General features: G+C 45.1%; 2 protein-coding genes across 2 annotated transcripts in view; both read left to right on the top strand.

Moving 5' to 3' along the window:
• LOC140360021 (integral membrane protein 2B-like) overlaps positions 1-4904 on the top strand; it is a 31933-nt gene extending 27029 nt beyond the window's left edge. Inside the window, exons 5-7 of the mRNA XM_072445320.1 lie at positions 236-346; positions 1153-1303; positions 2956-4904. Coding sequence (XP_072301421.1) covers positions 236-346; positions 1153-1303; positions 2956-3044 — 351 coding nt within the window. The 3' untranslated portion in view covers positions 3045-4904. The remainder of the gene's footprint in view (positions 1-235; positions 347-1152; positions 1304-2955) is intronic.
• lcp1 (lymphocyte cytosolic protein 1 (L-plastin)) overlaps positions 1-12307 on the top strand; it is a 281117-nt gene that overhangs the window by 198725 nt on the left and 70085 nt on the right. The window lies entirely within an intron of this gene.

Below are 12307 nucleotides of genomic sequence, written 5' to 3'. Positions count from 1 at the left end.
AAGTCGGATTAAACTCACGATTCGCTCGCCAACCTTCAGCGGACGCACTTCGCAGACCGATAAATCGACCTGAGCGGCTGAAGGATCGCAGCAAATTCTGAGTTCTGACCGTGAAATCGCGACACTCGCCGAGACACTTTGGAAACGCGGGGCATAACCGACGAGTACGTGAATAATCGGATAAAGCCGGATGGTTTTTTTCTTCAGATTAATAACGTAAACCTTGTGGCCTCAGATGCTGACCGCGTACCTGGACCTGAGCCTGAACAAGTGCTACGTCATCCCCCTGAACACCTCCATCGTGATGCCGCCCAGAGACCTGCTGGAGCTGCTCGTCAACGTCAAGGTGGGGCCCGGAAAAGCACCCGCAGGACCAGGCTGGAACACGGGACTGTGGTGACAGAGCTCCGCCTGCTGGTCCCTCGTGAAAAGTCTGAATAATCGCACAGAAAAACACTATGCGACCAAAGATAACATAAGGGCGAGGGTTTCTCAGGAGAGTCGTCTTTTAGGTCGATGTCGGCAAAAGCTACGCGACCGATTTTCCGCTCGGAGCCAGCAGGGGGCGACGACTTGACTCTTGGAACAGCCTGGAAATACGTGTTTAAAGTCCATAAGACTGACATTTTTCAGTAAAAAAAAAAAAAGGGGGAACATGATTATATTTAAGATTTTACTAAACGTTTTGCCTGTTTTCCTTCAATTTGGCTATTTTGGCGACGTTTATAATGTCACTTCCTTGTTGAACATGAGCACAAATGTTACCTAGCAACCAGACTGTAAAACAAGGGCCAAAGTCCATTTAAATCATGCAATAATTATGATTCAACGACGACGCATGTATGTTGCTAAATGATCCTTTAAACTGTCATAAAAAGAAGGTGTAAGTTGCGTAAATTTTCTGAATGTCGCTTTTTGATGACATCACATAGAGATTCCTGTCATTTTCAACTTTCTAACTGTCAAAATTTCGTCGCAAACTGCCACTCCATTGATGTAGAACTCTGATAGTGTAATTACCACAAGGACAAACTCGCCAAACGACCTCATAATTACAAGGACGCGAGAACTTAAAGCATGTTTCTGTAAGCTCGACGCGTTGCTATGACGACGGTGACACTCCTGTGCGTTTGTGTGTGTGTGTGTGTTCAGGCCGGGACGTACCTGCCGCAGTCGTACTTGGTGCACGAGGAGATGATCGTGACGGAGCGCATCGAGAACGTGAGCCAGCTCGGCTTCTTCATCCACAACCTGTGCCGCGGCAAAGAGACCTTCAGGCTGCAGCGCCGGGACCGCATCCTGGGTAACGCCCCCGACACGCCCACCCGACACGCCCACCAGACACGGCCGCCCGCAGACGCCTCGCCTGGAATGTTTCAGACTGTGGCATTAACCGTGTCTCGGAGAATACGCGCTCTTCAATACGTTTTAGCAAGAAAATCAGTTTAATGTCGGCGTATATTTCCATCTAACGCGTACCGTATTTTCTGGAGTATATGTCGCACTGGAGTATAAGTCGCACCAGCCAAAAAATGCAGAATAGAGAAGAAAAAAACATAAGTCGCACTGGAGTATGAAATGCGGGCGCAAGTGTGAAAATAACAAATAATATCACATATAAGTCGCTCCGGTATATAAGTATAAATATAAGTATAAGTTGCACCCCGGCCAAAACTATGAAAAAAGGTGCGACTTATAGTCCGGAAAATACGGTATTTTAGAATCTATGAGGAAAAAAAAGGACAACATTTAATATATTTCTTAATCATCCACATTAGTCGTTTTCAGCTGATATGAGAATCCAGTTATGCGTTTTTAAATGTCTTTTTGTAGTTTTTATTGTTTTTTTCCCCCCCTTTTATTTATTACTTTTTAGAAAATTGCACATTGGACGAACAAAAGCGTTTCCAAAGTGCTGCACAGACACAAACAAACAAACAAACAACTATTGACGTATACAGTATGAGGGAGGGGCCTGGTCAGTGCTTGGACGGGAGGCCACTGGGGGGGCGCTAGTGCACGTTGTCTTTATGCCACTGGGCACGACGCTTCACCCACTTTACCCCAGTGCCCATGTCAAACGATCACATGACCACAATCTGTGTTTACTGCCCCCAATGGTCACATGACCACAATCTGTGTTTACTGCCCCCAATGGTCACATGACCACAATCTGTGTTTACTGCCCCCAATGGTCACATGACCACAATCTGTTTACTGCCCCCAATGGTCACATGACCACAATCTGTTTACTGCCCCCAAACCAATTAACAATCACGACAAAAGTGCTCAGTTTGATCTCATTGCTCCAAGTACAAACTGTCAAATTAAGTCAACCCAAAAGTCCATAAATATGTGCAATAAATACAAATAAATGATTAAACAAACAGATGAAACACACAAAAATGTTGTCACTTAAAACTAGACAAAAAATTTTGACTTGTTTTAAGACATTTCTACTAAATAAAGGCTAAATACGTAAGATTGTTAAGATTGATACGAAAAATTAATTTTACCGTATTTTCCGCACTATAAGGCTGTCAATGAATGGTCTATTTTCGAGGGTCAGAATTAAGCACTTCGAGGTCAGAATTAATCCATATATAAGGCACATTGTCCCTTTTTGAGAATATTAGACTTTTTAGTGCGCCTTATAGTGCGGAAAATATGGCAATTTACCTCATTTCAGGACATTTTAGGCTCAAACAAGTGTATTTTTAAAGCTTTAACTTGCGCAGTGTTAAAAAGCCAGAGCTTAAAACCGTCCTGTAGACTTTTTTTTAGACAGTGTAGTTCTAAAGATGGGGTGAAGAGCAGGGAGGACATTCAGCAAACCATCAGCAGAATCGATCTTGCGACGCCGGGGCTTTTTCCCTTCTCGTCACACGGCGTTGTGGAAAAGACTCCTGAACCTCCACGACATTCATCTTTTCTCCTCCTCCTTCTCGTTTCCAGGGATGCAGAAGCGCGAGGCCCTGAACTGCCGCCGCATCCGCCACTTCGAGAACAAGTTCGTGGTGGAGACGATGATCTGCGAGCCCTGAAGCGCCCGTCACGCCCCGTCACGCCCGTCACGCCGCCGCACTTCATAGCCCCTCCGCACCAGCAAAAAAAGAACGTCTGACGTGGGACGTGCCGCTCCAGAGTACGTCGTTTTGAACCCCATTATCGCAAATTGTTTAACTCGTTTAGCTTTACAACGCTGCGTCGTGTAAAAAGTCATGCAATAAAGCTTATATTTTATTTTACAATTTTTCACACCGGATGACGCGCGTTGGCTTTAGCGCCGTTTCCATCCGTAATCGTCATGTTTTTACAGTGAATCGCACTTTTGTTACTCGGCTGTTTCCATCTAATTACCCTGTGTTAAAGGACACTTGTTATGCTAAATTAACCTTGTTCTCGCTCTGTTCCTCGTCACAAACGCGGCCGTAGCACGTTTCAGCTTCGTTCGCGTAAAGTCCTCTCTCCTCCGAGCCTCAGAAACACTCTGTTCTGAATCCCCTCGATGTGTGATGTCATGTTCTACCTGTGACGCGCCTCTGCTGTTTTCAACACTCCATAAATCATCTCCAGACTCGCTCTCATCACGATCAGTACGACTGTGGCATCTCAGGTCAATAATAAACAACTGGAACGTCTTCTCTGTGTAATTCCCCCCGGAGCCAGTAGACGGCGCCGAAACTCACTGCGTGGGAAACGGCAGAGACACAAATGTAATGCCAAAACAATACAAATAATGCGTAATATTTGTCCTTTAACTGACACTTTATTTGTCTTGTTTTGGCGTCTCACGTTTTAGAACTTCAGATGAGACAAATTAAACTGGGATTTGTGTGAGCGCTCCATCTACTGGCAGCAGAGGGAATTACCGTGGGGGGAATACACACGCGCTAGCTCCGACGTGCTAATGTTAGCGCATGGTGGTGATGAAGGTGATTTTGAGTCAGAAACACTCGAGTCTGTGATGTTTTATGGAGTTAAAGACGGTCTTTTCAGCCTCCTACACAAAGCTACACATCTGGGGCATTTGAAACGGGGTGTTTTTGTGAGGCTCAGGTGGGACGAGCTCGTACGACATGTGAATGAAGCTAAACACAACTCCACGTGTGTGTGTTTGTGTGTTTGAAGCATAATGTGTGTCCTCGAAACCAGAAGCAACAGAGCCCATGTGAAACGGGTGTGTCCAGGTGTGTCCAGGTGTGTCCAGGTGTGTCCAGGTGTGTCCAGTGAAGAAATGTAGTGAAAACAACACAGAGCAACGTCATATTGTGAATTAAGAGTCACTTTAACTCCTCTCGATCTTCTTTTTTTGCCGCGTGAAGAGATAAAATAATGCATTTGACTTGGAGGGAAAAAGAGGGCGTAAAGAGTGTATTTTTCCACTTGTTTTTACTGTGAAAATCTTATTCGATTCCTGGGGATTTTTTTTTTTTCATTTTGTCTTTTCAGGGACTTGAGTTTAGCCGTTTCAGGACGTTTAACACGCCGTCGTCAAGGAGATTCTCCTCCTGGTTTAGACCTGGTTTAGACCTGGTTTAGACCTGGTTTAGTCCTGGTTTAGTCCTGGTTCTGACCTGGTTTAGTCCTGCTTTAGACTCAAGTCCCTTTAAAGACCTTCAGTAACTCTCTTTGTGTAAAACAGTGAATTATAATCAAATATATTTTCTTAGAGATGTTTTTTTCAGGACTTTTCTAGGACTTTATAGTCGTCTGCTGTAGCTTAAACACACTGCACCACTTTCTTAATTTAACTGTTTTATATTGGAATAAAAGGGTCTTTGAGGGTTTTTTCTGTGTGTCTCGTTTTGAATGTGTTGTTTTTGAATAACTTTTAACTAAATTGTGTGTAATGTCTTTAAAATATGCACAGAAATACTCAATAAAGAGAGAATACTTCTGGACGTCCGACTGTTTTTCTTAAAGTGTGAAGCTTTATATTTCCACATTTTGACAGTATTTATTTATTCCACGAGACAAAACGCTTTAATAACAGTAAAGTAAAAAATGCAGTGTTGTAACTTGCAAAAAAAACATAATATTCATACTTCCTTTGCAAAATTAGAACAGATAGTGTTTCATCTGTTCATAAATTATTAAAATTACATTAAAAGAGGCGGAAACGTCTCGTGAAAACCCCCAAAACTGGAATAAAAGTGATATTTCTGCACTTTTTACGGTTCATTTTGACGCTCGTTCGGGTTTTGTGACACTTGAATCTCGACAAAGACATTCACAGGAACATTATTGCACAATATTAATGCTTTGAGGAGAAAAAATCATCTGAATATTGTTGTAAAAAGACGGATACTTCAAGGCTAAAATGTAGTAAAAGTGTCCGTTGTAAAACTGGATTAAAAGTGTAATGTGATTGTGTGTTTTTATTGCTCAAAAATACATCATCTTTACTTCAGGAGTTGTGATTAAAAGTACTGGACTCTGTCACCGCAGCCTCCGTCATCCGACCTCAGTGGAAATTTGTCCTGATTAAATCTCAATAATCAGCTGACTTTGCACCAGGGAATCATGGGTAAACGCCGGGCGCCTTGAGTCACCTTCAGTTACTCAACACTTAACATGAGGGTATTTGTACTTCTGTTTGTACTTCGACGAGTCATTCTCAGACACTACTTGAGTGAAATGACCTGAAAATGACTGTTTGTTACTCAAATAGAAGTAAAAAGTGTTAAAAATCTCAAGTTCGACTTTCAGAGCAACAATGTGGAAATAAAGTGTATTTAAAACCAGGATTTATCGTTTAATTGAACAAACGAGCAAACAGTAAATTAACTTTACTTTATCTCGTCTAAATTAACTCTGTCATTATGTCTGGATTTAACTTTAGTATTTATAATTTAGTTTAATTGGACAAAACTTTAAATATTGCACAAAATTTAAAAGCGGTGCAAGAAACACAAATGTTCAAATAATTTAAAATCGTCAACAGCTTTTGTCACTATAAACACGTTTACTCGAGTATGAGAACAAAAAAAACAAAAAATGACTCGAGTAGAAGTACAAGTGTTGGAAAACTACACAGAGAAGTACATTTCAACACCTTTGAGAACCAGAAACATTAGGCTACTTTAGGTAACTTTAGTACTTTTTTAACTTTTACTTGAATATTTCACTGGACTTTCCCACCTCTGCCACAGTCCAGTGTTTTGTCAACGTTGATTTATAAAACATGATTAAAACTGAACTCATGATGCGACGGGTTATTTTAATCACATATTTCATTATTATTTGTTTTCTAGCCACGTAAAGTATCTCATAAAATGTGTCGGCTGAATATGTAAATGAGACAAACAACTTATTTCTAGGTGTTCATTTTTTTAGTATTATTTTAAAATTATTCATTATTATTATTTAATTTTATTTAACTTTTTTGTTCCTGAATGTCTTTCGTAATTGTTTCGTAATTGTTTTTTTTCATGGATATGTAATTTATTAATTAAAAGATTAAAAAAGATTAAGAGATTAAAATAAATAAATAAAAATATTTAGATGTATACATTTGAGGGGGAAATAAAATAATAATAAATAAATATAATAATAATAATAAATTGCAAGTTTTTCTTCATATAATGCAATGTAAAAAGAAAATATATTAAATAAATAAATAAAAAATAAGATCGTTCTGTCCGTGTATTGCCTACAAATTCGCTTCCCGCTCAAAGAACTACAACTCCCAGCGGATGTAACTTCACCTTCTTTTCCTCCGCATCAATTTTAATCACCGGCTGACGTCCTCCGGTGCCCGCGGCTTCCCGCACGCAGAGGTAAGTCCGTCCAACGCGTTTTTAAGAAGACAAAACGGGAATTTAAGCAAGTTTGTGCGGCTGAAGCTGCTAGCTAACGCGCATGCTAACTGGAGCCGCCCGCCCGTGTGCCTGTATCCATGGCAACGCGGCCGTCCAGCTCCTGCGCTCCAAAACTAGCTTAAAAACTCTGCTTTTTGTGCGTTTTAACGACGTTATTTCACACATATGAACGACAACACGCACAACATGAAATTTGTGGCGCTTTTTTCGTTCATTGTCGAGTATTTTTGCCTTTTATTTTAGATTTGAATCCGACTTTGACGTAAAAAGTGGCTCTTTTAGGCGATTTATTAACGTGAACACTAAGATTCAACAATATAACACTATATTAATATAGTGCTTAAAGATATGATATTTCGCACAGAAATGAATCATATTTGCATCAACCGTACCATAAATGTAATTATTGTATTAAAAAAGTCCAAAATCAAAACTCCTAAAATCACTCGTATTGTTTTGGGGAGAGCTAATTTACTGGTTTTATACGGGTTGTGACCGCCAGGGGGCATTGGTAAGAATGCACTGGGAGAGATGATCCAGGGTTTTCTCTTTATTAAAGATTTCAGTCAAATAATACTGGTGGTTGGTATTTACAGAGCAGTTATTAATCATGTAAATACGTGTGTGGTTTTTTTATCACGCACACCAAACTACAACCACAAGCTCTACACGATGTGGGGGAAAACAACTAAAACTCTGCAAACACGTAGCATCCTCAACCTAACTTGCCTATGCTAACGCGTGATTGGCTACTCGACCTGTCAATCAGGCACCTGGCAGAAACGGGGCGGGTCCTTCGTCACAGCCGCCCCCTAATTTGTCCAGCAAATTTGAGACCTAAGAAGGACGCACAGTTTCAAAGTCAGTGTCTGGGATGGCGGGTAGGGCTACAAGGCGTGCAACGGGCCTGGTGTAGGTCTTATCCTTGATTCGGACTTCAGCTGCACGAACCCTTCCATCCTTCCCAGGAAGAGCTTTGGTGACCAGTCCAATTGGCCAGAGGGCTCTCGGTAGCTGAGGGTCCATCACCATGACCGTGGTCCCGAGTTGCAGCTGTGCTGGGTCCTTGTGCCATTTGGAGCGGGTTTGAAGGGTTGGGAGGTAGCACCGGATAAAGTGTGCCCAGAACTGGTCTGCTAACATTTGACTGTGCCTCCAGCGGCGTCGACTTAAAGGCTCTGCATCCTCATAAACAGCCTGTGGTAGGGAGGAGTCGCGCCGCCCCATGAGAAGCAGATTAGGGGTCACAGGGTCTGGGTCTGCCACATCTGTCGAAACATAACCCAGGGGCTTGGAGTTCAAAATCCCTTCAACCTCTGTGAGAACAGTCCTCAGGACTTCTTCTGGAACAGACTGAGACTGGATGGTGGCATAAAGTGCGACTTTGACCGATCTCACTTCCCTTTCCCACACACCCCCAAAATGTGGGGCACTTGGCGGGTTAAACTTAAACTGGATCTGGTGCTTGGCCAAATGATCACGGAGTTCAGGTTGTAGGGCTTCAAAGGAGGAGAGCGGGAGCTCAGAGAGGCCTTTGAAGTTTGTCCCCTGATCAGACAGGAGTTCAGCTGGTTTGCCTCTTCTGGCAATGAATCTGCGGAGTGCCATGAGAAACGAATCGTGGTCTAAACTGGAGAGAATATCTAAGTGCACGGCTCGTGTTGTCAAGCACTTAAATATAATACCCCATCTTTTCTCCAGACGACGGCCCACCTTGACAGTGAAAGGTCCAAAACAGTCCACACCAGTAGAAAAGAAGGGCGGCTTAAACAGTCTCAACCTCGCCTCTGGCAGATCTGACATCTTGGGCACAGTTGGCATTGCTCTCCATCTTTGGCACTCTGGGCATGAATGCTGGTGTCTTTTCACTGCCTCTCGCCCCCGGAGTATCCAATACTTCCGCCTTAGTTCGGCAAACAGGCGCTCTGAGCCTGGGTGACGTAGGGCAATGTCTGTGTCCTTGATGATGAGCTGGGTAACTCGGTGATGGGGATTTAAGACCACAGGGTGAATGGACTCCGGTTGTAGTTGACTGCAGCGCCTTAACCTCCCACCAACTCTAATAAGCCCTGCAGTGGGATCAAATTCTGGGGACAGGGTCAACAGCCGACTAGCAGAGGCAACTGGCTTGTTACTGCTCAGCAAGTTGTACTCATCTGGAAAACTATCCTGTTGGGCTTGCTGTAGGATCTCCCTCTCCGCCTTCTGATGGTCTGCAGCAGAGGGAGCGGCCTGGCCAGGTGCCGCCCCGTGATAGGACGATGCGACCATGTTTATGAGTTCAGTGAAGGAGGAGCACTGGTCCTCCTGTAACTGTCGTGTGGTCTTGGCAACTGTGGTGGCAAGGCAGGAGATGGTAGATTTTCTTAGTTCAGGATCATCCTGAGGTTCTTCTTTGGCTGGTTGCATGGACCAGGTCTCTGGTGGCTGCTGTAGGAAGGCTGGCCCATGTTTCCACCTTCCGCTGTTAGACAACTCCTGCAAGGTTTTACCACGAGTGACATCATCGGCTGGGTTCTGTGCTGTATTCACATACCTCCAACTCAGCGGGTCTGTTAGCTCCTGGATCTCGGCCACTCGTGTTCCCACAAACACCTTAAAACGACAGGAGTCTGACTGTAACCAGGTGAGGACGGTGGTGGAGTCTGTCCAGAGGATAACACTGTTGATTGGCACGGTCAGCTCGCGTTGCAGGAGTGTAGAGAGCTGGGCAGCTGTCAGTGCTGCACAGAGCTCCAGCCTGGGCATAGACTGTTGCTTTTTGGGGGCAACTCTGGATCGAGCAGTGAGTCTTTTCTCTGTGCTACGAAGATTGGCCAGCACAGCCTCCTTTGGGGCTTGAAGCTGTGGCATGTTCTTTACTCTGAGGAGGGGAGTGGCATATCGCTGGACACCATCGATGTTCACACGTGTGGTTTTATCCTCCAGCAGCTGTATTGCTTCCTGATCCTGCCTGGATTGCACCACCAGCTTTTCACTGCGATAGGGGAGGATGTCTAATTGCCACAACTTCTCCACATTCTGGAGTATTTCAGCAGAGGATGACATGGTGGAGAGGTGAAGGCACTGCTGAGAGGTAGATGGGTGTTTGGCATTCTTAATCGGCCCCTGAAGTGTCCAGCCTAACCTTGTTCTCACAGCAGCGGGTCCCCCAGGACGTCCGAGGCGCACAGGGGCAACTGGAGTGATGAGGTGAGGGTAATCAGAGCCTATCAACAATAGGGGGCGTACTCTGTTCATTGCTGGGAGTGGCAGACCTCTGAGGTGTCTGTACTTTCGCTGGAGTGCCTCCACTGAGTATGTGTGTTCAGCTAAACTCAGTGGCTCAGCAGTAAATGCACCTTTAATGGCAAACGTCTTCATTGGCTGGTCTGCAGGGGAAATGGTGAATGACACCGCTGCACCATGCATGACCTTGATGTCTTGTCTAACAGTTCTGAGGGCAAGGTCTTCTGGCTCACCAATGAGTTTGAGTGTTTGGGCTGCAGCAGGAAGCAGAATAGTCCGCTCTGATCCGTCATCAAGCACTGCATACGTCTCTAGTGAATTCTCACCATTGCGGAGCAGCACCCTGCTAATCTTTAACAGGACTTGGTTGCAGCCAGAACGTCTGTCAAGGTACAAAACTTCATTGGTTGAGCTGACGGGGCTTAATGGTGTCTCAAAGGGCTTTGCATTAACGTCATGTAGGGCCTGCAGGTGTTTTCCTTTGCACTTTGGGCATGTGACTTTCAAACGACATTGGGCAGCCTGATGTGAACGTGCGCAGCGCCAGCACCTTCTGTTAGACTTGATCCACGCCGTTCTCTGATCCACTGTTAACAGGGCAAAATTACCACACTGGTCAAGGTAGTGTAGTGTATTGACACAATATGGGCAAAAAGGGGACTTCTTGGGAGTGACTGTTGTCTGCTCTGCTGGCGGGGGATCACTGGGCTTGTTTCCTGTATGAAAGATGTTAGTGTTTCTGCTGCTCTTATTGTCATGGTGCCGAGCTGACTTGGGTACACTGCTACTCCTTACTTCACTGTGTAATGACTCAAACACTGTCTCTTGTATCTTCAGCTCATAATTGAGCCAATCGGAGAAGTGCAGAAGGCTGGGAATTGTGACACGCATGGGGTAAAGGAACCTTTTAAACTCAGCTCTCATATCTTGTGGCAGCTTAGATAATAAACGTGTCACATGTGACCCGCAGCAGAGTTCTGTCTGTCCACTTTCACCTAGCTGTTCCAACAAGCCCACCAGCGCTCTCACCCTCAGTGCAAAACGCTCAAAGCCCAGGGTGTCTCCACGAGCTATGTTTGGGGACTCCATCAGGTCTGCAATCTTCCTGAGTGCTAACTGGTGGGGCTGGCCATAACGCTCAGTTAAACTGGCCATTGTGTCTGTATATGGCTGCTGTGAGTTGATATATGAATCGGCAATAAGCAAGGCATCTTCGTGCTTTAAGTGGTCTAACAGTATTTGATACTTAAAGCGTTCAGTGGCGTCTTCAGGCAGAAGATTCTCCAGGGCCACCTTGAGCCTGGCAAACTCTCTTGGATCACCCTTTGTGAATGAAGGGATTGTAGGCTTAGGGCCGCGATACACCACCTCATGTTTAGGAGGAGGCAGGGGTCTGGTGTGCTCTGACTCACGTCTTGGTGGAGTATAGGGGCTGCCATACTCTGGCGTCGGCACAGGAGATGGGGAGTGGTGTGTATCTGCAACATACCTTGGCGGATCTTGTGGGGTAGTTCTCATGTCCCTTAGCAGCTCCGTGAGTTCAGACACCATCCTTTGTGGTGGCGGTGATAGTGGCCTTTCAATGAACTCATCTGTTACAGGAGGGGGAGGAGGTGGCCAGTACTCAGGATCTGTAGGCAACATAAAGTTCACAGCTTGTGCAGGCGGAGCAGAGAGCAGAAGCTGACTGTGATCCTGGCTCAAAGGTGCACGTAGGCCTTGTGGTGGAGCAGGGGCTGGCATCGGGATGAATCGTTGGGATGAGAACTCTCTTGCATCAAGGCGCCTTTGCATGTCCATCATCTGTCTTTGCATACTATGATTGTCGTTAAGCACTCGGTGTAACAATGCTAGAGTGTCAGATGTTTCTTCTGCAGCTGGTCTCTGCCTGGGCGTGACTGGTGTACTTACAGGTAAACGCAGGGAATATTCAGCAGCATATGGATCCATAGCTCTGGCTCCTTCTAGTTCACTCCAGTCAGCAGGCTGTGGAGGTGTGAGAGACGTCGTCCTGGCAATTCTCCCCACCGATCTCTCCACGCTGGGATATGGTTGTTGCTGCTCATATGCATTGAGAGCAGCTTGCTGTGCAGGGGTGGACACGTAGTCCTGCATCCAAACAGGTGGTCTTCTGTCTCGGCGTGGCCGAGCACCTGCATCGTGTAGAAGGTGACTCTGGTCTGAATACATCTCTATTTATTCCACGGTGGCCTCACTTGTCCCGGGTTTCGGCACCATTTGTTTTGGGGAGAGCT

This window comes from Eucyclogobius newberryi, unplaced genomic scaffold (genome assembly GCF_026437365.1).
Source record: "Eucyclogobius newberryi isolate DKJ021-1_F unplaced genomic scaffold, fEucNew1.0.hap1 SCAF_14, whole genome shotgun sequence".
NCBI classification, from domain to species: Eukaryota; Metazoa; Chordata; class Actinopteri; order Gobiiformes; family Gobiidae; genus Eucyclogobius; species Eucyclogobius newberryi.
The sequence above is the reverse complement of the archived record's forward strand: the minus strand, read 5'-3'. Positions and strand labels throughout refer to the sequence as shown.